This window comes from Notolabrus celidotus, chromosome 7 (assembly GCF_009762535.1).
Source record: "Notolabrus celidotus isolate fNotCel1 chromosome 7, fNotCel1.pri, whole genome shotgun sequence".
NCBI classification, from domain to species: Eukaryota; Metazoa; Chordata; class Actinopteri; order Labriformes; family Labridae; genus Notolabrus; species Notolabrus celidotus.
Genome location: NC_048278.1, coordinates 2,051,238 through 2,076,821, shown reverse-complemented (window position 1 = coordinate 2,076,821; position 25,584 = coordinate 2,051,238). Strand labels below are relative to the sequence as shown.

General features: G+C 42.5%; 1 protein-coding gene across 3 annotated transcripts in view; it reads left to right on the top strand.

Annotated features, from left to right (window-relative positions):
• The first annotated feature begins 435 nt into the window (after positions 1–435).
• LOC117815651 (phospholipid-transporting ATPase ABCA1-like) overlaps positions 436–25,584 on the top strand; it is a 41,540-nt gene continuing 16,391 nt past the window's right edge. Inside the window, exons 1-11 of one of the 3 annotated variants that reach the window (XM_034687476.1) lie at positions 436–719; positions 5,447–5,555; positions 6,635–6,728; positions 7,707–7,848; positions 7,983–8,101; positions 15,684–15,805; positions 17,495–17,686; positions 19,566–19,655; positions 24,120–24,363; positions 24,465–24,604; positions 24,686–24,802. In XM_034687476.1, coding sequence (XP_034543367.1) covers positions 5,490–5,555; positions 6,635–6,728; positions 7,707–7,848; positions 7,983–8,101; positions 15,684–15,805; positions 17,495–17,686; positions 19,566–19,655; positions 24,120–24,363; positions 24,465–24,604; positions 24,686–24,802 — 1,326 coding nt within the window. In that variant the 5' untranslated portion in view covers positions 436–719; positions 5,447–5,489. Of the gene's footprint in view, positions 724–5,446; positions 5,556–6,634; positions 6,729–7,706; positions 7,849–7,982; positions 8,102–15,683; positions 15,806–17,494; positions 17,687–19,565; positions 19,656–24,119; positions 24,364–24,464; positions 24,605–24,685; positions 24,803–25,584 lie in introns of all 3 variants that reach the window. The other 2 variants (XM_034687474.1, XM_034687475.1) reach the window with 2 other exon arrangements.

Here is a 25,584-nt window from a genome sequence, read left to right as displayed (position 1 = left end):
TGTCGATATTTTTAATAAATTCTCAGTTTGTTTAATTTTATATGGCATCAATTTCATTTTTGAGTAAACCTGTTTTACAAAGCACGAGTCAGAAATATCACGTCCTGCAGAAGTGGCAAAGAGGGTTTGTGCTAAATTGCCACTACACATATATTGTCTGAAATCTGCCTTGTACACACAGTGAGCCTTGAATTTTGTTGTTTTGTTCTGAAAATGATAAAATAATAAAAACATGTATATTAAAAAAAACATTCAAAATGTCATATCAGCAGAAAGTAACTCTATAACATACACTGTTTAAGTTAGAAATATGTATTTATTAAAGACTGTTTGACTCCATCCTTTCTGTAGCCTAATTGGAATTTCAATTACCTCTACATTGTAATGATTTAAAGGAACCGTACATCGACACAATGAATCACGGCGGCCTCTGACTGTCGCTGGCCCTTTAAGGGATGTTTTGACTCCACACGTGCTTGCCTTATATGGCAGCAGCATCAAACGGTGACCGTTAGTTACCTCTGCTGCTCTCCTCTGCTCCGCTCCGCATCGAGCAGCGCTATAAAAGCCTGCTGGAGGAAAAAAAAAGTGTTTGTCAGACACTGAGACTCAGAACAGAAGAGGACCGTGAAGGAGTACACTTTATTTATCTTCTTCCGGACGGGGGGCTCGTTTTTGGAAAAGAGAAAGAGTGGAGAATCACAACGTTCAGGATAAAGGTGGGTGAGTTTTTGGTGTTTTTGTCTGTGGAGGACTTTTGGGATGATTTGTGAGTTCCTTTGTTGGCTCAACAATGGGATGTAAGGCACCGTGTTACAGCTAAAACTCAATGTCATACCTTTATTTCTCTTCATATTACCTCTCTTCTGTATTCACTTTGACTTTGAGTGATAGAAACTGAAAATAAGGGAAATCTTTTTGTTCTTGAGTAATTGTTGCTTCACGCAGTTTTTTTCCCCGTTTATTCATTTTAAGTTATCAAAGTTGAGATGTTTTAAAATGCTGGGAGAATATTTTAGTTCAAGTTAAAGAGATAAACGCCGAGGAAGTGAAATGACAAGCTTTTTAATGTGCTGGTTTTTGTTGTTTTCATCATGCATGAAAGTCTGACTAGGACCAAAGTCAAGTTCGCCATAATCACACACTGAGCTTCCGGTTGGGATTCCAAAATAAAAGCTGTTTGGTTGCAACATCTCTATTTGAATCTAAATATTAGCCTTTAATCCAAACATGACACATACAATTATTTGTTTACATTTGAGTTTGTATTAAAACACAAATTGATGGCTATTTAGAATTTTTAGGAGGCTATTTCAGCATCTTAGGACAAGTTTTTCTCCAGTCTCAGTTTTATTCTGAAATCACATTGACTTCCTTCGTTCTCATAATGTCTCTATCTTGACTTCTGAGGCTCAGCATCGCGGAGCTGAATGACCGACTGTAACCTCAATTCAGGAGAACAATGAAACACAAGTAATGAAGTTTCAGACGATGGATTTATGAAATGTGAAGTAGAGTTTATGATGTTGTCATCGTGTCTCAGTGAGGAAAAAACGCCACATTTATGTCAAATGACAAAGAGCGTTTCATTTCTTTATTATCTGAAATGTTCGTTTTCTCTGTTGTTGTTGGTCATTGAAGGCATATGTTGCTCAGATGTGTAAATGAAGTGTGTGTGTGTGTGTGTGTGTGTGTGTGTGTGGTGTTGGCGCAGTGTTGACCAAATGTTGCTCTCTGTTTTCTGTTTTTCATCCTTTTTTTTCATGCAAAGCATCGACGCTCTTTTTTATGTTTTCATGCTCGACATAATGAACTTCATCTTTGAATAACACCATGAATGGTGTGTCGTGTGAGCTCTGAAATCAGTGAAGAAAATGGAGTTTGGAGGAAAAAGCTCCTGTATGAGTGTGATATGACACGTGAGCGAGAATTGATGGTAAACAAGTATTAAAAAAATGGCATATTGTGGTGGGCCACTAGAGGCGCCCTGGCTCTGCACCATTTGTGCTCAGCAGAGAGCTCTTGTCATCTCTGCAGACGATGTGTTTTCACCAGAGTGAACCAGAATCTGAAAACACACGAAGAGAAAACTCGACGAGTTAAGCTTTACTGCTCGGAGACAAACTACAGAAAACACAAGTAGTCTCCAATCAGGCTGATGCAAATGAGATCGCATCAGATAATGAAATGGCTCATTAACATGAGAACATGATATCATCCCCCAAATGAAGACGCAGCAAAGAAAGCTGATTAAGGAAGAGGGCAGATTATAAATAACAAAGTGATGACATTTCTGCACACCCACTGATTTAGCAGCAATCTGTAGATGTAGGTGGTGTTATGTTACTTTATATCACGGGATGTGTGCACAATGAAGCAGAATCAATTCAGAAAAAGATCCTGTATCAGCAGAGGAAATGATATCCTGAGCTGTGTTGATGATGTTGATGCACAAACCCAGATCTATTCAGGGGACTGCAGAGTGAGATCCATTGTTAAACCCCCTGATGGTTTCTGTTGTGTCATCTGTGGATGTGTTTGCTTAAATTGTGTCTGTCGGTAAGTCTTCAACAGGTATTTAACATCGTTCCTGGATGAAGCAGTTAAACACATACCATTAACAAGGTGATTCATAGCAGATGCGCGGGTACAGCAGATGCTGGTCATGGGTCACCGTGTAGTTCTGTTGTTTTTTTCATTGCAACATTTCAAACATCACAGGAGAATCACTTAATGCAGTCCCTCTAGGATTTTGCAGTTTTTTTGTGTGATTGTTGCAGCCCAAAAAGCCTGAATTTGGGACAGCTTTTTGAAAAAAATTGCAGTGAAATCTGCAATTTTTAAAAAAGCCTTTTCCCCAGTAACATCTCAGGGGCAAGTAAATATGCTAAATTATTGGCTTTTTTTATTAGTTTTGTTGGTGAACTTCCTAAAAAATGCTTGAGATTTCAACTATTTTAACAAAGTATACTTTATTTGCACACAGGTAACATCACAGATAGTCTCCATCTCAATCCTCCAGACTTTGTGAAATACTGCCCTGGCATTTAGTGAAACAAGAACAATATTATTTAACTTCAAACTGAGTAGGAAAAATGACCCTCTCCCAACTGTTTTTTTGAATGTATCACATTAAATTCTAACTGGGCAAATCATTTCCCTAAAACAAACAAAAGATTGTGTTTTCAACAGATGCTGTGTTGCCTATGTGCTATCTTAAAATGAAATGTTTGTTCAGTGTTTGTATTTATATTCCCCCCCTACTTTGAACTGTTGTACTAGAAAAAAATACACTAAGTAAATAAATACAACTATAGCTTATTAATACTAAAAGGGTATTTGAGTATCTATAAATAACGTCGTCATTGTCACTTGTCTTGCGTGTTCTGCTGTTGAAAAGTGGTGATCAAGTGAGGACTTATGTTTATGTTCCACCATGATATTACACACCGTGCAAAACAGTTTACCCCAGCTTTCATATAAAGCATCCAGAAACTGACTTGCATGAACTTCGGTGGAATTATAAGTTGGTAAATGTGCTTTTTTCGCATTGGACAAGTCTTCATCTTGTCAACCACTAACAAGGAAGTGAAACTGATGACGAAACTGATGACACACAGCGGCTGATGTTGAGGTGATTGTTCAATTTCGCAGTTATTATATGAAATTACAAAGCTGCACAGAAATGGCGCTGATTGGTTGAATTTGCGTTGATAGTTGCGGTCGAGATATCACAACTGCCTGGAAGGACTGGCTAGAGTTTGAAAAAGTTGTGATTTCCAGGAGGTTACTGGTATACAAGTCAAGTTTGTTTAGTCACCATGTGTTTATTATCACTGTTAGATATCTGTGGACAACCCCACAGGCTGTTATTTAACTCCATGTCACACAAATTAAAGCTGTGATGGTATAAATCAGTCACACCCTCCTCTGCCGGGTCAGATGAGGATCAAGAGTTCTGAATTCATGAGAAAATGTGGCATGAGAAAACTGCATGAAACTGGAGGAATGGTTCAGATACGGCCGGGCGTACTTCAGCTTCAGAGCCTCTGATTGATTGAGTCCACCATGTTTAGATATCACTGTGTCCTTGACATTACTGTGCTGTCCTCCCACTCTCTTTGGCACACTATCAGCTTTTTCCTTGCAACGCAAGTAACAAAGTGAAGCTTCTTTTAGAGTTCCTTCTTTGAGTTTAAGTGAAGTGGAAGAAAAAAGAGACAAACAGTCACACTCATTAATGTGGGAACATTCTTCCTTCCCATAAATAACTTTCCTTCTGAGTATGAAAGTAATGTGTAATCCTCATTATTACTCAACCTCTCTTTTAAGATTACATAAATACTTTACATTTTAAGTCCTGGCCTATATAATCCTCCTCTGCTGTAACACTAGTTGACCTTAATAAAGGTGTTAAGGGTCTTGAGTCACCGTGTCAGTCCCAGCTCTTGATGGCGACATGTTTGTCCCAGAAAACAGGATTATGAGTTTGTGAACAAACTAAACAACAAAGTGATTTAAGACGGTGACACCAAATGACAAAGAGAACTCTGAAGTCCTTCTTCTTGTTTCTGGTCTGATGCATGGACTTGTTGGAGAGATCCAGCTGGTTACGTAAAACCAGGTAGTCCACTGAGCCACGGACTTTTGAGTCTGCAAATAGGGTAAATAAATATGCGTAGCCCACACATGTTTACATACGGGATGAATCACTCGACTTTGATAAAATCTGACAAAGCTGAGCGCCAAAGATTGAGGAGTGATTAAACCACTCACCTCTGCCTCATCAGAGGTTCTTTTGTTAGGACTGAACAATAGGACTGACCCGGGTCGTCAGTGAAGTCGTCTCCAACATTTGCATGAAATGTCGTCTTGAAGTGCAAACAGGGTGACGAGGTTGGCTGATGAAAGGCTTTCCAACCACTTTCCCCAGATAAACTGCCCACCACCCACTCATCCCTCCATTTGGAGCGCAGTTTGACCTTTAGACGCATGAGTCCACATCAGGTGGAGCTGAATCTGCAGCTGTGAGCAGCTTTCTTCACTCATCAGTTCTCTTCTTCGTGTGCTTGGTGCTGAACTTTTGGCTGGTTTGTGTTTCAGTGTTTTATCATCTTCTCATCGTGTGTCGTAGTTTTAATTTGGTTGATGCTTGGTCTGCTTTCATTTCCTTTACTGAAACTGGACTTCACCTTTATCCCAGTTCCATGCGTTTGATCGTGGTTCCTTGATGTAATGACTTTCTGTTCTGTTTTCACATCACTATGTGCGTCATACTGTGAGGGAATTATATTTCTGGTATAACCACATCTTCATTTCAGAGGAACAAAGCCTGTTGAGGGTTTGTTCTTTTCCACAGGGAGAAACATGTGAAGTGTTGGGTCTCGTTTTGCATGTAGGAGATAACAAAGGTTGACCATCTTGTATCGTGTCCTTGACTTCACAGTGAGGAGCTGGAGCGTGCTCAGTGAGGTTGGGAAGACGTCAACATGGCTGTCTCCACTCAGCTGGGTTTACTGCTTTGGAAGAACTTCACATACAGACGGAGACAAACAGTAAGTTCACATTACTGACTCCTGATTCGGCTATCTGCTTGTTTAAAGGGTCTTTAAAGTATGTTTTATAATAATACATAATGATAAGAAGAACAGAAATAACAAAGGCCGAACAGCAAACTTGTGATATATCTTTGTTCTACATGTTTCCACTGAATGCTCTGCTGCCAGTACAGTTTCCTCTGAATCAGGATCATTTGTTAGCAGTCATTACAGCCTTACAAAGACTCAGTAGGTATTTATTATTTCCTCATTAATATGCCGCCCTCAGCCCTCAGTCGGGGAAATGATGCAATCCCCTCGTGAGCCACAAGGACTGAGAAGCTACGCAGTTTACAGATCCCCATGTCTCAGTCACAGACGTGACGATGACACAGATACACGTTCTATGTGCCCCATAATGCCCACACACTCCGAGTTATGTTAATCAGATTCACTCTGGCTGCAGCACACTGCCTCTTTATACGTGAGGACACTCATCTGCATACAATGAAGCCGTCTGAGCGTCAAACAGAACCCTCTCCTCAAAGTGACGGCGGAGGCTGCTCGACATTCAGTCCAGTGATTCCCAACAAAAGGGTCCAGTACATTTTCTGAGACAGTGACTTTGTTCTTTATCCCGCGCTGCATGTCTGCCGTGCTGTTAAAGGCCGCGACGCAGCAGGCAGCTGAAGAGGAGAGGCCATATGGAACAGATGGACGAGTCCTAGTCCCTCTAAACCCTGCAGACTTCTCTCTGTCTCGGCCTGTCACCCCTTATTAACCCACATACTCTTTACCCTGTCTCATGGTGGGATTACAGTGAACTAAAGGGGACAGCTGACAGACCCCTCACACACATATATATACACACACACATATATATAAACACATAACTCAGGATGCTTTTTCTCCCAAAGGAGAGGGGATTACCTTAGCTGAACTGAATATACACAAACTGCAAACTGAACATGAACACGATGCTGCTCTGGATGATTAATTCATTTGTTTTATGAGTTTTTATTTCTCAGGAATGTAAATTCTTAATTTATTTTCTTGGTTAAGAACTGTCATCATCCTGTTTCTCTTTGTTTTCTTAGATCCAGTTGCTGATCGAGATCATCTGGCCCCTTTTTATCTTCTTCATCCTGATCTCTGTCCGGATTCACTATCCACCCTACGAGCAACATGAATGTAAGCGCAAAAAACATTACAAAGAAAATACATAAAGCACAACTCTTGAATTTCAGAGGTTTACTGCCACTCAGCTTTACATCCAACGTAGCAACTGAATCAAATACATGTACTGTAGTTCCACTATTTGAAGCCATTGTCTGTTTGCTTCCAAGAAAAGCCAACATGTTATTTTCGCAGAGGGAATAGTCAATATTTGTTTGCCCTCTGCGAACATGTGACAGGACCTTTAGCTCCTGGAAAAAGGGAATTGTGAAGTTGTTCCTCAGCGGAGCAGGTTTCACAACCACGACCACGTTTCAACTCAATAAGATTATTCTCACTGATCCGAAGCACAGAAAAGCCCCGATCAGCATTTACGAAAGCGTTTTCATCAGCAGGAAGGAAATCAGTAACCTGCAACATAGTATTAGTCACAGTGCTTATTGGAATTCCACAGGCATATTTATGTGTATTTAATCTAATTGGATGGATTTAACAGCAATAATCTGCACATGTGAGGAACTGTGAGTACGAGTTGAAGTTGAGTCCCCCTAAATTCTAAAAAAGCTGCTCCAGATTGGCTCTTGTTCACAAGTACAGTCAAGTGCACCGACCGAGTGTCTTCATGTTGTCTCTCTGAGCGTGCATGTGAGGCTTCTGTTTCTGTGAGTGAGCACTGATATCAACACAACAGTTACAAGTCAATTAACCCAGTGAACTCCACAGAAACAAGTCAACATTTTGACCCTCTTATCTTTTCAGTAGAAGAGTTAACTTCAGTAAGTTGTAAAGTGAGCTGATAAGAGCACAGACAGTCATAAAGATAATGTCAGTGCTTCTAATACGGACTCATTTGACATTGGTTGTGCTGAAACAGTTTTCAGAGGTCACATTACTAAAAGGAAGTCCTCATCTTGTAATCTAACATCTCTTTGGGAACTGATTGTTGAGCCTAAATCTAATCACTGTAATGAAACCTTGTCTTTCCTTCCAAAGGCCACTTCCCCAACAAGGCCATGCCCTCGGCGGGCACCCTGCCCTGGGTACAAGGCATCATCTGCAACGCCAACAACCCCTGCTTCCGTAACCCTACACCTGGAGAGAGTCCTGGTGTGGTGGGAAACTTCAACGACTCCATGTGAGTCCTGGTTCAAACCCTGAGCTCCTCACCCGATCGAACATTCAGTGATTTTATTGATCTTTTCTAAGCTTTAGGAGAGATCCTCTCTGACGTCTCATCTCCTCTCTTTCCCGTCTCTCTGCAAACATCAGAATCTCCCGGCTGCTCATTGATGCCAAGAAAATCCTGCTGTACTCTCAGAATGATAAAAGCTACGAGGGCTACAAAGGACTGCTGAGGGCTCTCCGGAAGCTGCAGAAGAACACTGCCCGTAAGGACACGCTCTCTTTCTGCCAATATTTGTTTAAATGAAGTTTCTGAATGACTGACACACTCCAATAGATCACCCAGTCAATCATTGCTCTGCTGTTTTTTGGAACACTCCTACACAGCTGCGCATGCAGATATGATATAACCGTATCACTGACTCACACCTCCAGGTTATTCACACGTTACTGCTGTGAATGTTTATCATAATCAAAACAAACGTGAGACCTTTTCATGACTTGAAATTACATCTTGTTGATAGGGTGTCAATCATTTAGTGAGGACGATGGTTTCTTTTGTGTGCCAGGAGGTGAAACTTGTTTAGAAACATGTGTTATCTCTTGGATTTTTAAAACAAAGAGGATGATGACGGAAGAAAAAACTGATAGAAACATGAAACGTGAGTTCTGCAGTGTAGAAAATGGAGCCCGTGTCGGCTCTGAGATACTGCGCCCCTCTCTTATCTCTCCCTGCCAGCTGTGGTGGATCAGCTCCCAGGACCGGTGGGTGTTGCACTTTCCTGTGCTACCCTCGGTACGATACAGGAAAGACAGAAAACTGTGCACCACCCTGCCGTCATTATCGCCACAATCTCTGCACTGATCTGGTCTATAATGAGCATTTGTTCATGCGATGTTGCTCCTTCCTGTCTGAGGTGCAGTTTCTAGTTCTCAGCAGTGAGACTTGTTTATTTGGCGTTTGGCACAGAGAGGGAGAGTTTCATCTTTACGACTCTGGCAGAGAAAGGTCATCTTTCCAAAATAACTCCTGCTTGACTATCTGTGTCAAAGCAACCTGATAACGGACTCAAAACACTTAAACTTTGCCCAGAGACGGAGATGATTTTATTTCAGCCGTGGAGTGAGCTCTGACAAACAGATAAAGAAATAAGAATCTAATAATAAATGGAGCATGATAATGATATAAGGAGGAGCAGGGACGGTAAACAGCAGTGATGACCTCATTAATGTCCCACATTGAGGCAACAGGTTAATTATCATGCCTCTGTATTTGCTCTGTTGCCTCAGTAATGTAGGTCTGATCCACATGTAATCATCAGCCCTCTCATTTTCTACACAAACAACAGCTTCTCTCCACGTCGCAGACACACGTACGGGTCAATTAAGCATCGTCTGTCCGGAGAAATTACACAACTGAACAGAACAATCAGGGTTCTTGTTGGCGTGGATACCTTCTGTTCTCTGCCTGAGGTAGAGTATGTTATGTAACGGAGCCATAAGGCCCGAGAAAGCGAGGGATTAGACGTCAGATCAAGTGAGGAGGAACATATTCTTTAGATCAGGGGGTCGTGAGCATAGACTGTATACTGATATAATGGACAGCGTTGCTCCGCCTTTTCCCATTGTACAGTTTTGAAGCCAAAATATCCTGTTTCAGAATGGTGACATCTTGTAAATTTTCTGCAGCCGGAGTCTGCCCGGTAGGGAATTTGTGTGTTTCCACGGTAACAAGCTCCGCCCTACACCGTCCCTCGAGGTCCTACAGCAGGGGTGTCAAACTCATTTCAGTTCAGGGGCCACATACAGCCCAAGTTGATCTGAAGTGGGCCGGACCAGTAAAATCATAACATAATAACCTATAAGAAAACAACAACTCTTCATTTTTCCCTTTGTTTTAGTGCAAAAACAGTACAAGTACATTCTGAAAATGTTCACATTTAATGAACTATCTTTCTACAAAAACAGCCGTTGTATTTTTCGCCATGATGAGTCTCATAGTGGGCTGAATATTTTACTCTTTAAGCCCTGAAACCTGCTGCTAACACACCAAACACACAGGTTACCCATTCACCTGACACCGAATGTAATGTTTACTGCAAAAGAACAGATAGATTATAATAATGAAGAAGGTAAAGTTGACTATTTAGTGGATCATCTTATAGTGCTCTAAAAGGTCTTTATGAATCTCAACCGGATTATGCAAACAGCAAGTAGCCTAATCCATTTCCTCACTTTAAGAAAAAAGTCCCTGGAAAAAAAGCGCCGTTCTGGTGCGCTTCGTCAACACTATGATTTAATGCGACCCCTAGAGGACAAATCTGAAATCGCAGTTACTTTTATTGAAAAATTGCAGTCTTAATGTCTTGTCTATGGAACCCTTTCACTTTGCAAAGTTATTCCGCGGGCCGGATTGGACCCTCTGGTGGGCCGGTTTTGGCCCACGGGCCGCATGTTTGACACCCCTGTCCTACAGAGTTTCTCTCTATGGCATCTGTCAATCAAAGTGAATCTGAAAGTAAAACCCTTTTTTTAACCTCTAAAAACTAACAAAAAAGAAACTTTTCAGGAAAAAGAGGCCTTGAACACAAAACAGTTAAATAATAACTACATATCACCACAGCATACAGTTAGGAGAAACATTCGTACCATGTGTATTTATTTTTTAAAGCTTGCTCCATTGAAATGAATGGGGGAGACAGCGTTTTTTGACCAATATTGCAGTCAGCCACTAGGGGGGGCAGTTTTTGTGGCAGCCTCACTTCGAGCCGAGCTAGATGACATCCATATTATATACAGTCTTTAGTCGCAAAACACAAATGTGGGGTTGTGAGATGTCTTCCAGAATGTGTTTTTTTACTTTATCTAAAAATAGTACATTTTACCCATTGTAGTAAAAATATAGACAAAAATAGTAGCTAAACTTGAAAATATAAAGTGTAATGAGTTTTCTGCCTTTCTTTGTTTCCAGATGACTCCTAAGTTTAGGGTTAGTGAACAGTTAATTATCTAAAGCATCAGTAGCAGCAGGTTCATTCATAACAGCACAGGAAACACAGACACATGCTCATACAGGTAGGGTCATTTTCTGCAGACCAGCTAAATGAAGACACATTAAATCACTTTGAGGGACAGTGGGGGTAGTGAGTCTTTGGCACCTATATTTTGGGGGTTGCAGGCTGAAAAGTTTGGAAACCCCTGATATAGAGTTTACATGTTAAAGCCTCCCTCTTCTTGTTCTTCCTCTCCTCTGTGTCAACTCTCAGTGAGTGATTCAGTTTAAGTGGAATCAGCCGAGCACATCGATGTGTTTCTTTTTAAAGCGCTCGTTTTTCTAAACAGACTTTAATGCATCACGATTGATTTTTAAATGCACGGTGATCCGATGCCGCCTGATCTCATACTCCTCAATATACAGTACGGGCCTCACATCCACGTGAGGGAACACACGATCCAGGGAGGGGACGGGCACGTTTGATGCAAACATGGCAAAGCTTATGCCTGCTGAGTCTATAGGAATAAGCGCCGAGGCTGGAGCCCCTCACGTGTCGGTTAATAATTCAGCCTCTGATGGGTCAGGGTATGATATTTATTCTGACAGGGTGGGGAGGAGTGGAAGTAAAGAGGGATTAGCGTTTTCCCATAGGATGCCTGGATGAAACATACAGGATATACCTTCATTTAATAAGGTCTAATGCGTCTGCTCTATGACACAGCAGATAGATAAGAGGCAGGAGATCAGCAGACGCCTGAACTTTTTAAGAGCAGCGGTTTTGACGTGAGCAGGTTTTTTAATACTTGAAATATAAGAAGGAGAGATAATACTGTCTGATCCTTCCCGTATGTCACAGTCTGCACAGACTGAAGGCTGAAAGCTGATTTTCAGAATAGAGGAGAACATTTTTAGCCTTAAAACACCTCCATATTTTATCTGCAGGACTCTAACAGACTCTATCTGACATCTGCTCGATTTGTCCTCATCCTTCAAAATGGAGACTTTTAGATGTAAGTCCTCACTTTAGGGGGAGGCTGAAGGAATACACGAATTCCTTATCACCTTCACCTCCGACCCTGCTGCCAGCCTCATGTCTCTAACCTGAGTGCTAAACCAGGTCCCGCTCTCAGAATAGCTTCTGTGGGAGGAGAGAACGAGTGAAAATGACATCTCCGCAGAGGTGAGGTCTAAATTAGGATGTCCAAAACTTGAATAGGTTTCCACAAGCAGCCGAATGAAGCAGTATTTTTAGAGCACCTTTCGTCCAGAGGAGTACAGACTAACGCAGCGGTGTCATCCAACATGGAGGGGATCACACAATGAAGCAGTATGCACAAAACACAAAGACTTCATCACACTCAAGATATCTCCTAACAGGACATCACTCTTCTGGTTTAGTGCACAGACTTCTCTGCAGGAAGAGTTCAATCTGCAGCCGTCTTTTGTTGCTTCTTTAGACCAGTTAGGGTTTTAGTGCATGTGGTTTAACAGAGGTCACGTATGGACCAGTTTGATGACACTGGTTGCTGAGCTTGTGTTGTCTCATGTAGAACAGGATGGGCTGCAGCAGGTGCATGTAGAGACCTGTAAGTGTTCATGAAGGACTCACTCATGTTTTCAGCAAATGAAGGAAAAACAAACACAGACAAACACAGAGAAAAGTGTGTTAAGATAGTTCCTCTGTGTCTCTGATAACTCTGGAGGTTTAAGCACTAATGTAGTGAAGTTAGGGCAAACACACACACACACACACACACAGATAAAACTTAAAGCTGAAATGTTTGACATAAACAAACGCGACAGCCAGAATTTCAATTTTGTAGAAGTTGTACCATCCTGCCTGCTCCGTCCTCAAGAGCATTTGGCTGCAGTGCATCATGGGAGCTGCGGCTTCCTACAGGGATGCTGATTAGACCTTATTAGCACTCCCTGGTTGTTCACTCGAGAGAGTTCAGGATTAACACATGGAACACAGGTGCACACACACACACACACACACACACACACACATACACACATGAGCATGCACATAGGTCTGTGGAGAGCAGGGGTAGTGAGGTTGTGTTTTATAACACACTCTGATGCTCTGCCACCGAGGCTCTGAGGGAGAGAGACACCACACACACGTGCACCCCCGACACACAGAAACACACTGTTCTCCTTCACTTCCTCCTGAGGGATGTTCAGCCGAGTTGCAATAAATTGTTTCCTGTTTGTGTGTGTGAGCGTGTGTGTGTGTGTGTGTGTGTGTGTGTGTGTGCCTGTGTGCCATCTGATTCCCCTTAAAAGACAGCTCGTAAAGGAAGAGAGGAAAGATGTTTCTTTACAGGAAGAATCCACATTTAAGTTAGTCTTTAAAGTTGAGAACAGACAAGGAGACCAAAGTAAGAGCAGAAATCAGACTTATTTTGCTGTTCTATCTATTTTTTTAAATTGACCTTTTCCATTATACATACATACACCAGAACAAACAAACAAACAAATGAAACAAAAACAGACAAATGAACATTTAAGCAAAAGAAAACAGAACAAACTACACACACACAAAAAAGCCCTAAGCTGATAGAAAATAAAGATAACATACATTTTGTGTTCACATCTCAAATGATGCATCACTGCAACAATAATTATATTAACAAATATGTGTATTTTAATATTTGATTATGTCTTAGTCATTTTTCAAGAAGAACTGCATCATAACTTATATTTAAGGCACCTTTAATACAGATATTCCTTTTCCTTCTTTTCTTTAATTATTCTACAGCAAGGCATCTTTTGGTAAAATATGTTATTATAATTAGTAATCTGCACTGTTTTTTTTAATCTAAATAAAGACTTGGCATATCATTTAATAAATGAACAAGGTTTTTTGTTTTTTTTATATATATTTATTGATTTTACATGGACATAAATTCATAAAAATCGAGGATAAGATGTTAAATATAGACACAAATATAATATAGTCAAAATTAGCCTAGAAAGGAACATCAAGGGTGCTGGTGGAACTACCAGGCACCACTAAACCAACAACAGAAACCTTAAAATGTTAGAAAAAAATAACAAAAGCAAACAAAACAAAAACACATACACACACACACACACACGGGGGGCCTCCAGTTGCACACATAGGTTAAGTGTTGCCAATCAAAGTATTTTAACAGTATACCAAATCTGCTGGATGTTAATCAGTCCAACTGCAGGCCATCAAGATCCTTGACAAAGTTCATAAAACCATCCCAAGTGCTATGGAAGTTCTGGAGGGCGCCATTTACACTGTATCGGATCTTTTCCAACTGAAGACTAGACATTATGTTACGGACGAGATGAGTGTGGGTGGGTGGAGCAGCGTTCTTCCAGTTCAGCAATATCAAACGTCGTGCAAATAGGGAAGAGAACGCAAGAGCTTTTCTCTGTTTGGTAGTTGTGGTTATGTTTGCTGGGGGTACACCAAAGATAGCAGTGAGGGGGCAGAGGGGAATATTTTTCTTAAATATTTTAGAGAACAAATTAAAGAAGGAGGACCAAAATTGATCTAGTTCTGAGCATCCCCAAAACATGTGGTAAAGGGTTGCAGGCACTATTTTGCATCGATAGCAGTGAGGGTCTATGTTAGGGTACAGTTTAGCCAGGGCAGAGTTACAGTAATGAAGACGATGCAGGACTTTGAACTGGATCAGACTGTGACGCGCACATATAGATGAACAGTGTACATTTTTAAGGGCTGTGTCCCAAACATCATCCCCAATGCCGAATGAACAAGGTTTTTGATCAAGTTTCACTTTTAAAACTGATTCTGTGAATCTGTGAATTGAGTTCCAAAAATGTGTCAGTAATTCAAACTGCCAGAACAGATTCATAAATGTTCCTACTTTAGTTTTGCATCTTGGACAATTTGGTGAGTTTTCTTTTGAGATTTTAAGCATCTTTAAAGGAGTTAATTAAATTATGTAGCAGAAAAATAACTCTCAGTTAGCCTTATAGACTTATTTTGAATTAAATTCAAAGTTTAAAAAGGCCAGTAGAGCAATAATCACTTAAGACTTATGAATCAAACTAGGTTTACTCAGAAGAATGTAGTTACACAACAGTTTGAGTAAGTGCTGCACGAATCAAATCAACATTTTGCAGAGCTGGCAGCGAATGTCAAGGAAAAGATCGTTCTAAAATAAAGAGAGGAAGGAGAGACAGTGGGCAAGACGTGAGTGAGGGTGCAGAAAATAGGTGAGAGGTGGAGAAATTTAGGAGGGAGTGGGTTACAGGGAGAGAGAGAGAGAGAGGACATTGGTTTGCACATTCTGGAGCAAAGTGGAACGCCCTGTAGTAACCTCAACTAAGAACCAACTGAGGGGAGCTGAGGAGAGGAGAGCAGTGTGTGTGCGTGCGTGTGCGTGTGTGTGTGCAATAACTCAGCTGACTCGGGCCAGATTCATAAATGGTTTGACTTCTTGGGAATGCTGCAAAAAGCACAAAAAGTTCTCAGAGTGCAGCGAGGACAGTTTGTGAAGCCATCAGTATTCAGAGTTGTGCAATCGAACGATGAGTAATAAGACCTCACTGTAAGTCCGTGATTATGAGTTTATAATGAAGATATGATACTGAATTTTGAAGGGGTTGACTCAGGGCAGGGGGAGTCTGGGAGTTTTCTTTACTTCCGTGGAAGGATTTTGAAGAATTTCTGATTTAATGACTTTCTTCACATGATTACTAAGTTACAGGAATTACAAGCCAGCTTGAAATAAGAGAAGGAACTGGATTCTGCCGTTTCATCCTGGCACCAAGCCTCAAATACGGACTCATATCACGTCTATGTCTCACACTTCAATGCTTCTGTGTTTTTGTCCTCTTCCTTGCAGGTTTCAAGCTAAAAGATTTTCTCCGGGACAATGAGACCCTCTCCCACTTCCTGCACCACAACGCCTCTCTTCCTCGTCACGCGCTGAAGCAGATCGTGGAGGCTGACGTGAATCTGGAGAAGGTAAAGAGTCTCTCAGTGTGTCATAAATGAAACGATGAAACCACACTGAGGATACATGCACGATGTAGACCTCCACCACAGTCAGCTGACAACAGCACAATGCGATGTTGTGCACAGTCTTTGGTGTTGTCCCTTTCATATATGAGATAATCACCTTCTCATAATCGAGTGCTCATGCATAAATGCAGTGACCTTGGCTTGACAGTATCTGGCGGGCTGCAGCTAAGCCCTTAATACCCAACAGAGAAAACACTGAGAGAGAGAGAGAGAGAGAGAGAGAGAGAGAGAGAGAGGGGCAGAGAGAGAGAGAGAGAGAGAGAGAGAGAGAGAGAGAGAGAGAGAGAGGAGGAGAAGCTGCTGGTTATCAGAAGGCCCCTCTGGACTGTCTGAGCAACATTTTCTCAGCACTGGAACGATGGATTTTTTTCTGATGCAGCAATCTTCTTCACCTCTCATTCATTTCAGTTCAACTCAAAAACTCATTTCCTCTAGCTGCACACACACACACACACACACACACACACACGCACACACACGCACACACACTGTCTCCTCTCCCCCCCCAAATCAGGACTGTTTGTATTTGTAATCCTATATCACAGCCGTGCATTGACTGTTTCAGCTGCCCACCATGCCATCCCTCCTTCGTGATTGGAGGGCTGCTGTCACATAGCCGCTCCTCTCCCTTCTCCCCTTCCCCCCTATTTTCCTCCTCACGTGGAGAGATGCAGACTCCCAGACACATTCACGTTACTCATCCCAGACATGTATCGATCAGAGTGGAGGACTCCATTAGTGCAGGAAGGTCGTTGGGAGCATTATTTAAGGAGAGGAAGCTGTCCAGACACTTCATGAAATGAATGACATGGTGTTTGAGTTTGCAGCAGAGGAAACACACACGATGAACATGAAACTCCTTCATTGGGGGAACATGTTGTCTGTTCTTTATTAGATGGTTTATATGATTACAAACGTCCCGACCCGACGTGTAAGCCCTGATGTTTTTCCAATGAGCAGATTAACCGCCGTGACTCTCTGTTCATGTGTGAGTGTGTGTGTGTGTTTACAGTTTGCAGTCTGATAGACATGATGGCATAACACAGACTTGTCAAGGACATTCGCCTTCAGACACAGACTCAAGCATCTTGTCTCCGTCAGAGAGGACACGGTCTCTGCCCGGTCCTCGACACGCTGACATGCATGAAAAGGATATCTTGTTTTTCTGACGACAGAATCATAAATCTGATTGTGTTCAACATTTTTTCCTTCTTCCGCAGCAGGGAAGCGTTTCTCCCATTCAAAGCTTCACACTAATCTCGCCTGTGAGCCATGTTGTAATCAAGTTTCAGAAACATTTTTAGATGGATACACAACATTCTTTCATGAACTAACACCAAGGGAACTCAAGGATGAATCATGATCAGTGTTAGTCACCACAATGCAGTCCAATGTTCCCCGTGAAGGCACAGTGATGCAAGAATCATGAAACACACAGCGGAGCGTTTCACGATGTTTATTTTGTTGTTTGTTTCAAGCAGATTATTTATTGTGTCGTATTTGTTTCATCTTATTACAGTAACATTTCAACCAGCTGATGTTTAATCTCCTCCTCTACCCTCTCACGATACACACACACACACACACACACACACGTCTCTGATCCGCCGCGCTCTGCTTCTCTCCACCCAGGTCCTGACTAAAGGGTTCGGCTTCCACCTCCGAGACCTCTGTAACGCCACCCCTCTGGAGGAGTTCGTCCACATAGCTGACAGCAACGTGTCCCGCCTGACTCAAGACATCATCTGCAAGTCCTCCAGTGATTGGCTGGACCAAGCACAGAGCCACTTCCTGTCCAACCTTGACTTTCTCAAACCAGTTCGGGTGAGTTCGTACATGAAGTCAGACTCATATCCAGCACTTGTGCTTGATTTGAATCCATCATCACAAAAAGAATCAATCTGCAGAATATCACAGTATTAAAATGATTATTCTGCTCATTTAATTGGGAAGTACATGACGTTCCCTTCACACACAAGTTTACACTCAGTCTTTCCATCTCTCCTCCTCACTTCAGTAGCTTCTCTTAATTGATTGCCTTTCGAGGTCATTCTGCTGTGACTTCTAATTTGGACTCAGAAGCTGTGACACTGATTGGAGCTGACAGGAGGACTCACTGTTTATGTAGCTCTTTTATAAAACAACCAACAAAGACCTGAAGCAGATCCCACCGATCTTTTCCGCTTACTCTCAAACTTTCTTGTTTTCTTTACTTGTTTTTCTTCCTCTCTTTCCCCTCTTTGCTGCCCGTCATTTCTCCTCCGCCTCCACCCCCCCCTCCCCCGACAGCATGTCCTCTTCCCATAAAACCCGTGACCTAAATGTGAGTCATGTTGGTGAAGCATGGTGAGAGGTGAAACAAACATTGTGTGCTGATCTTTAGAGAGACAGAGAGTGTCAGCAGTAACCCGGGCCACGCTGTGTCTCTTCTTTCTTGATTAAAGAATAAAGTCATTACAGACCGACTGTGGACTCAACTCACTAAAAACACATGCAGTTCTTTTTAATGGAGCAAGAATGGAAATTCCTGCCCAAAAGTAACACATTTTGTAAAAAGAGAGTATTGCAAAACTCCTCTGTGCCTCTGTGAGGGGGTGTTTGTGTATTTGAGGAGCAGAAATCATTAAACGAAGAGAAAACAAGTCAGAGGAGAGAACAAGAGAGGGGGAAGCTGCTGGGCCTTTCTCTTTTCCTAGAAGGCTTCTCTGTCTTCAGCGACACGTGCCTCACCGAGTGGCAGGCGTTCCAGCAGCTGACAGCTTAATGTGATGGACGAGGACACACACACACACACACATTACTTTGACTGACAGGAACACAGGTCAACACCAGGCTGCCCTGTTGTTCTTCCCGTCACCCCACGTTCCTGACCTCTGACCCCGGTGTTTTTCTTCCTTTCTTTCTCTCACACCTTCCCCTACTCAAGCTTTTTTTCAGCCCCTTGTCCAACACGCTGCATTGAGCCTTTAAAGTAGAAGTTAATACAATGAGACAATGAATTATTTATAGTTTGGACACACCTTCTCATTCAAGGGTTTGTATTTACTGTAATGATTGTAAACACTGTAGATTAATACTGAAGACATCAAAACTGTGAAAGAACAGATATGGAATTATTGAATGAACCAAAAAGTGTTAAACAAAGCAGAATATGTTTTATATTTTAGATTCTGTAAAGTAGCCCCCTTTTTCCTTCATGACAGCTTTGCACACTCTTGGTATTCTCTCAGTCTGCTTCATGAAGTGGTCTCCTGGAATGGTTTCTAATGAACATGAGCCTTGTCAAGAGTTCATTTGTAGAATGACTTGCCTTCTTAATGTGTTTGAGACCATCAGTTGTGTTGTTCAGAGGTAGGGTTACTACACAATGGATAGCCCTATTTGACTACTGTTGTAATCCAGATGATGGCAAAACCAGATTATGTCATAGTGTTGATGTCTTCAGTATTAATCTACAATGTTGGAAATAATTACAATAAATAAAAAAAATTGAATGAGAAGGTGTGTCCAAACTTTTGACTGGTAGTGTACCTGTCACTAAAGTTGCATGAAGGGAGTAGTTTTGGCTTTCTTCTCTTGTCTATGCAAATCCCTTAAATTGTTTGTTTCATCTCACCTCTCTCTCTCCAAAATGCAATCATAGTGAACACAAGCGATGTGGATTCTTTGCAACATCTTAAGTATCGCTCTTTCTCTCCAACAGAAAGATGTAAGGGCCGACCCCAAAGTGGTCCAGGAGGTCTCAGCTGCCACCGACAATCTTCTGCAGAATATGGGAGCACTGGCCGTGGAGGTAAATTCCCATCACGCATGCATACATACACAGAAAGTACACAAACACAGAGATCACAGGTTGGAGTAAAAAATCAATTCTGAACTCAGCGGTCACACAGGGCCCTGATAATATGAACATACATATGTGCACACACATGCACTTTGAACTATATATATAGTTTATCAGGTGAAAGAGCGAGGCAGGTCATCGTGATGGAAAAAAAGTCAAAGACAAACACTGCTACACTTAGAGTAACTGATTTCTAGTAAACCTTGTAAGAGTGTATGACTGAAAATGAGATGGTCAGCTGGCAGTCATGAGTCTTTTCTCATGTTAACAAAGGATTTTAAACTCCAGCACAGTGGGTTTTCACTCCGCCCCTTATTAAAGCTAGATTCCTCCACCGATCACAAATAGCAGTTTCAAAGTTCTGCAAAAAAACATTCAAACCCAGAACAAAAAGGCTGTGCACGATGTTCCCGTAGATGACGGCACCAGAGTCTTACTCAGCTGACGACCAGGTGCATTGTCTTCATTGTCTGGCATTCACACACACACACACACACACACAGCGTAGGAGCACACACACTCACATCAACGCTCACTGGCACACCTGGCCTTAAATAACGTAACACAGTCTGATCGGGGCCAAATGAAAGGAGAGACGCAGCAGCCCGTGATGCAAACGCACGAAAACAACACAAGCCCCTCTCTCTCCTGGGCTCCTGCTCTGCTGAGTTGGCAAAACATTAAGACCCAGCTGCATGTGCATGTGTGTGAGAGAGTGTGTGTGTGAGAGAGTGTGTCGAAGCAGCAGTGAAGAATAGTAATGGGCTTTTCTTTTCTTGTGCAAGACCAGTAAGTCGTCAAGTTCTCCCAACACTCTTTATCCCTCTCATCGCTTTCCATGTGAGAGCACAACTCTTTTTGATGAAGTCAAAAAGCACAATGTGTGTGTGTTCTTGCTGAGATTTTAAACTCTTGTGTGTTTACCTGGAGCTTCTGGTACCTCAGGTTTGACATTTGAACAATGAGTGTGTCTCATTCTCTGAAAGAGCGTCTCATTTAGTGTCTTATTCGTTGTTGATTACCGAAATCCTTCCTCTTTGGGGGGTGTTACTCTGTTTGAAGCAGATTACAGGTTTGTGTAGCTGGTTGGTTGATGTGCTCCGAAGCTGACAGGGTGGAAAAATGTACTCATATAACCTCCGCTCCCTAACCAGTAATCATCTGCAGCCTGTGTTTCAATCCGGGCTTATCACTGTTGGGAGGCAAAAAGGACCTCAGGGGTAATGTGGTTTTTTTTTTCTGCTGTGAAACAGACGCCTTGAAAAGGTGCAGAATAAATCTGCAGGGAAGTCTGAAACATGTTTAGAGCTCACAAAACTCTCACCATGTGAAAGACAGAAAGCTAAACTTCTCACTTTAGGCTCATGGGTAGACTTGTTCCTCGTGTAATGTTGTTAAATCCTAATTAGCTGCACTTCTCGCCTTCAACCCTTCCCTCTGCTCGGAAGGAAAGAGATTATTTCGTTCAGCTTTGGTAGCTGGCAGTGCAAAGATCTCTAATAATCCGAAATCACTCTCAGTCTTTTACAACAAGTGATCTTACAGCCTCTGTGATGATAAAACACGGCTCTTGGATTTCAGTAAACTCCGAGTTCTTCGACGTAACTCTCGGAAACACAAGTGGCATCCGTTTTAATTGTGCTGTTTGCTGTAAGAAGCTTAAGTGGTTGCTAAGCAGAGCGATTGTGAGTGTGTTAATGAACTCTAGTAACCTCTCCACTCCAACAACCGGTCACTGTCACTGGAGAAATTAACAACCAGCCTCTATATTTACTTCTTCTTTACTGGGATTTTATAATCACAAGGATTCATTTTCTGTCTCTGCAATCATCTTCTTATTAAGCAGGTTTATGATAATAAAGAGCCAAGGACTCAACTTCACAATCTCCCAAACTCTTTAGATATTCAAGCCACGACTTGAAGTTAAATCATCTGACTTTATGATAACCATTAATTGATGATTGGCCGCTCAGCTGCTCTGCACTAAATAACTGTGTGCTGAAGTGGAAATGTGAACTCTAGTAACCTCAAGCAGGCTGCGCTGCGAGGTTACTGTGGGACAATCCTCCTCTGCTGCCTTCCCATCTGCCAGTCTGCATGTGTGCGTACATGCGTGTCTGTGTGTGTGTGTGTGTGTGTGTGTGTGTGCGTGCGTGTATGTGTGTGTGTGTGTGTGTGTCTGTGTGCTACTCATCTAGTCACTCAAGATAACATGGGCATCATCCCTGTGGGGAAGTGACAGAAAAACTCAGACACACCAAGTGTTTGTGCACTCACGCAGACACACACACACACTCTTGGCAGACGGTCTGTCACACACAATCAGAAGTTAAGAAACCTACAGTAGAGGATGTTGGTTTGTGTTTGTGTGTGTGTGTGTGTGTGTAAACATCCGACACCTGAACAGCAGGAACTAGAATAGTGGTTTAGGTTTCTGTCAGTCATTGCTTTGTGTTTGCAGCTACTGCAGCCTCAGGCATGAACACACAAATATGCATAGTTACAGGAGCATATGCACACACAGCACGGGGACCTTTTTATGCAAAAACACAGAAGAAACCCATAGACCCCAAAAAGCGACCCAGATCTGCACCCAGTCAAAATCCACACACTTCCTCACAGCTGGTTTTGTGCAGGAAAGCATGTGACGTGTTTGATGTCACTGCAGCTTCAGCTGCACAGCTGATCTGTGATCTGAGACGCGACGGTTCACTCAGTCTCACTTTCTCTTTGGTGGTAAGCAGTGTTGAATATCTTGCGGATGGAAAGAGTCGCACAGTGTGGCCAGCTGACTTGAAACAACACAGAGTCAACAAAGAGCACAGTGTTATTTGTCCTGAAACAGCCATGCATGCCATGTTTGGATCTTCTGTCCATTTGAGCCTCATCCCGCCCGCGCATGTTTGTGCGTGCATGTGTGTTTGTGTGTCAGTGTGTGTAATCGCGCTCTGCCTGTTGAGCCTGTGCAGGTTTGCCTATTAGGAGATGCCCGATAGTAACCTCTCTTTGTTCTTGCACCTTCCTCTCCTCGCTTATTACCAGCTCGTGCTCTGCTGCTTCCTCACGACCGTTCTCTCCTTGTTTTTCTTTCTTTCTGTATCTCACCTGCTCACATATTCAGCTCAGGGAAAGGTCTGCTACCCTTAGCTTCAATCCCTTGTGCACATTTGGACACACACACACACAGATCTTGAGCTTAACCTAAGCCCGAGCCCCCTCCTGTGGTTCACACTTGGCACACAAAAGATCCCCTCTTCTTCTTCTTCCTCCTTTTCTTTGTTTAACACGCACAGAAAACACAGCTCCCCCTTGTAGTTCCTTTCCTATCACGAGTCGGTGACATAATTGCATGTTGCACTGTGCAGTTGACCAGTTTGGAGACATGAACAGGGAACTTGCAACGACTTGTCCCTTGACCTGTAGTAACCTCAGCTTGAACCAAGATGAACTCGCTCTGCCTTCACTCTGATGTAACGGCGTCTTGATAAGAGAATGTGGAGCACATTATTCAGGAGATGTCACGTCTGTTTGAGATTCACATGAAATATATGAATCTCAAACTCCTCAGCTGGAGGTTTCAGCTTTACTTCCATTTAAGGCTCAGTTTCAGTTCTTAAAAACACATGCTTGGTCACATTTGAGCTTCTAACTTTTATTTATGACCACGAGTCGCTCTGAAGTATGATTAGAGTGTGAACAGCAGCTGAGCAGAAGTCATTTTTGGTGATAAGAAGGCGACAGTACTGTGCCACCCCGGGGCCTCAAAGTCAGATTCCCCCTCTTCTTTTGGACAAACAGAAAAACCTGTTAACAGTAAACACACCGCTCTGCTGCTCCGTCATCTTACATCATAGTTGTTGATATTTGATGACATATAATCACAATAAAGTGTTGAATGTAATGTGACCTCTCCTCTAGAAAGAAATGCAAGTCTATGCAGACCGACACTCACACAGAGAGAGAGAGAGAGCAAGAGAGAGAGAGAGAGAGAGAGAGGCATGTGCGTGTGACGAGGGGAGAGATAGGACGGGAGCAGCAGTTAAATTTATCTGAGTCAGGCAGACGGTTAAGTGCCGAGTGTCTCCACCCGACAGCAAAACACTTGACTTCCCCGTCTACCACACCAAACAGAGAGCGGATGATAACCTTTGATAACTTGACGCTTACAGATTCACCACAAACATGCTCAAATATGGAGCTTCTGATGTGAGAGATGACAGAGAAGATGTCTCATACTGTGTCTGAGACGCTTATCAAAGCAGATGTGCAACATGTGGAGCACATGTGACTATCAGACCTAAAAAACATTCTTCACCAGTTTTTCCTGTGTTTCAATCAGTTCAATCATTGACTCTATAATCACTTGCATGGTATAACGCTCATGCTAATATTTCCATGTCTCCATCCCTGCAGCTTGCCAGCATGAAAAGTTGGAAGGATATGCGTAAGGAGATCCTGTACCTGACCGCAAACGCCACAGGCTCCCCGAACCAGATGTACCAGGCTGTGTCACGTATCGTGTGCGGACACCCGGAGGGAGGTGGACTCAAAATCAAGTCTCTCAACTGGTACGAAGACAACAACTACAAGGCCTTGTTTGGAAATCATGGCAACAGCAGCGACAGTGAACCTCTCTCTGCGTACGACAACTCCTCAAGTGAGTAACCTGAAGCTCCCTCCATCTGTCTGTGTTCCCGGAGTCCTTGCAGATTGTTTACAGAAGTTTAGAGTCTTAAAATGTGTCTGTTTCTTCTCCAGCACCTTATTGTAACAGCATGATGAGGAACCTGGAGTCCAGCCCCATTTCAAGGATGATCTGGAGAGCCTTGAAGCCTCTGCTCATGGGGAAGATCCTGTACACCCCTGATACCCCTGCAACACAGAGAATCATCCACGAGGTATAAACATGCTCCTCTCACACATGAAAATCATCACACTCATGAGTAAAGCCCAGTTTAATGAGATGTGTGTGTTTGCAGGTGAATAAGACCTTCCAGGAGCTCGGCGTGCTCAGGGACCTAGGAGGGATGTGGGAGGAGATGAGACCCAAAATCTGGACCTTCATGGAGCACAGTGAGGAAATGGATTTGGTCAGGGTGAGTGGGGATGATTTACAACACGCCCATGCAGACGTCAGAGCTTTGTTCTCAGCCCTCTTCCTGTTTACACGAGGAGCAGTTTAAAGCCAGTGATCTGGAATCTGTAATCAAGTGTCTGATGTAACCACGCAGGAAGGAAAACCCTTCACGATGCTTCAACCAGGCTCCAGATAAACAAAATAACTTAAGGGTTTATAAATGTCACAAATCTGTTTATCCATTCTTTACACGGAGATGAAGTAGTTTAAACTGTGGAGGAAGAGGACGGGGACAAAGAGAGGACAGTCCTCTGTGATGACAGAGTGATAAGCAGAGGGACAAACTCACAGAAAGGTCACCCTCAAAACTTCATGACCACAAACATGACAAAGACTTGTCGACATGATAACATGATTTAAAATATAATTTAAAGAAAGAGGCTCCATATTTTGTTCTGATTTATGGATGTCAAATGCAGCAGACTACGCCTGTATTTATCAATTACTGTCCTAAAGAGCTTCTATCAGCAAGCTCATGTTTCCTAACATGGCTGTAAACTTGTTGTTCTTCCCCTTCTGGTTTTTTTAACACCACTTTTTTTCTGCAAAAATGCACAAGCACCATCTCCCCCTAGTGGCGAACGGTGGTACTTTTAGATAACGTCACTCTAAAAGGATTCGCCGAGGCTGTGAAATAAGCCTCTTTTTAACTCATAGCTTCATTTTTAAGTCAGTTTTGAACATTCCTTTGAGCTGTTTCTGTCAGAGGTGAATCAGACTTTACGTCACATCCAGCTCTGC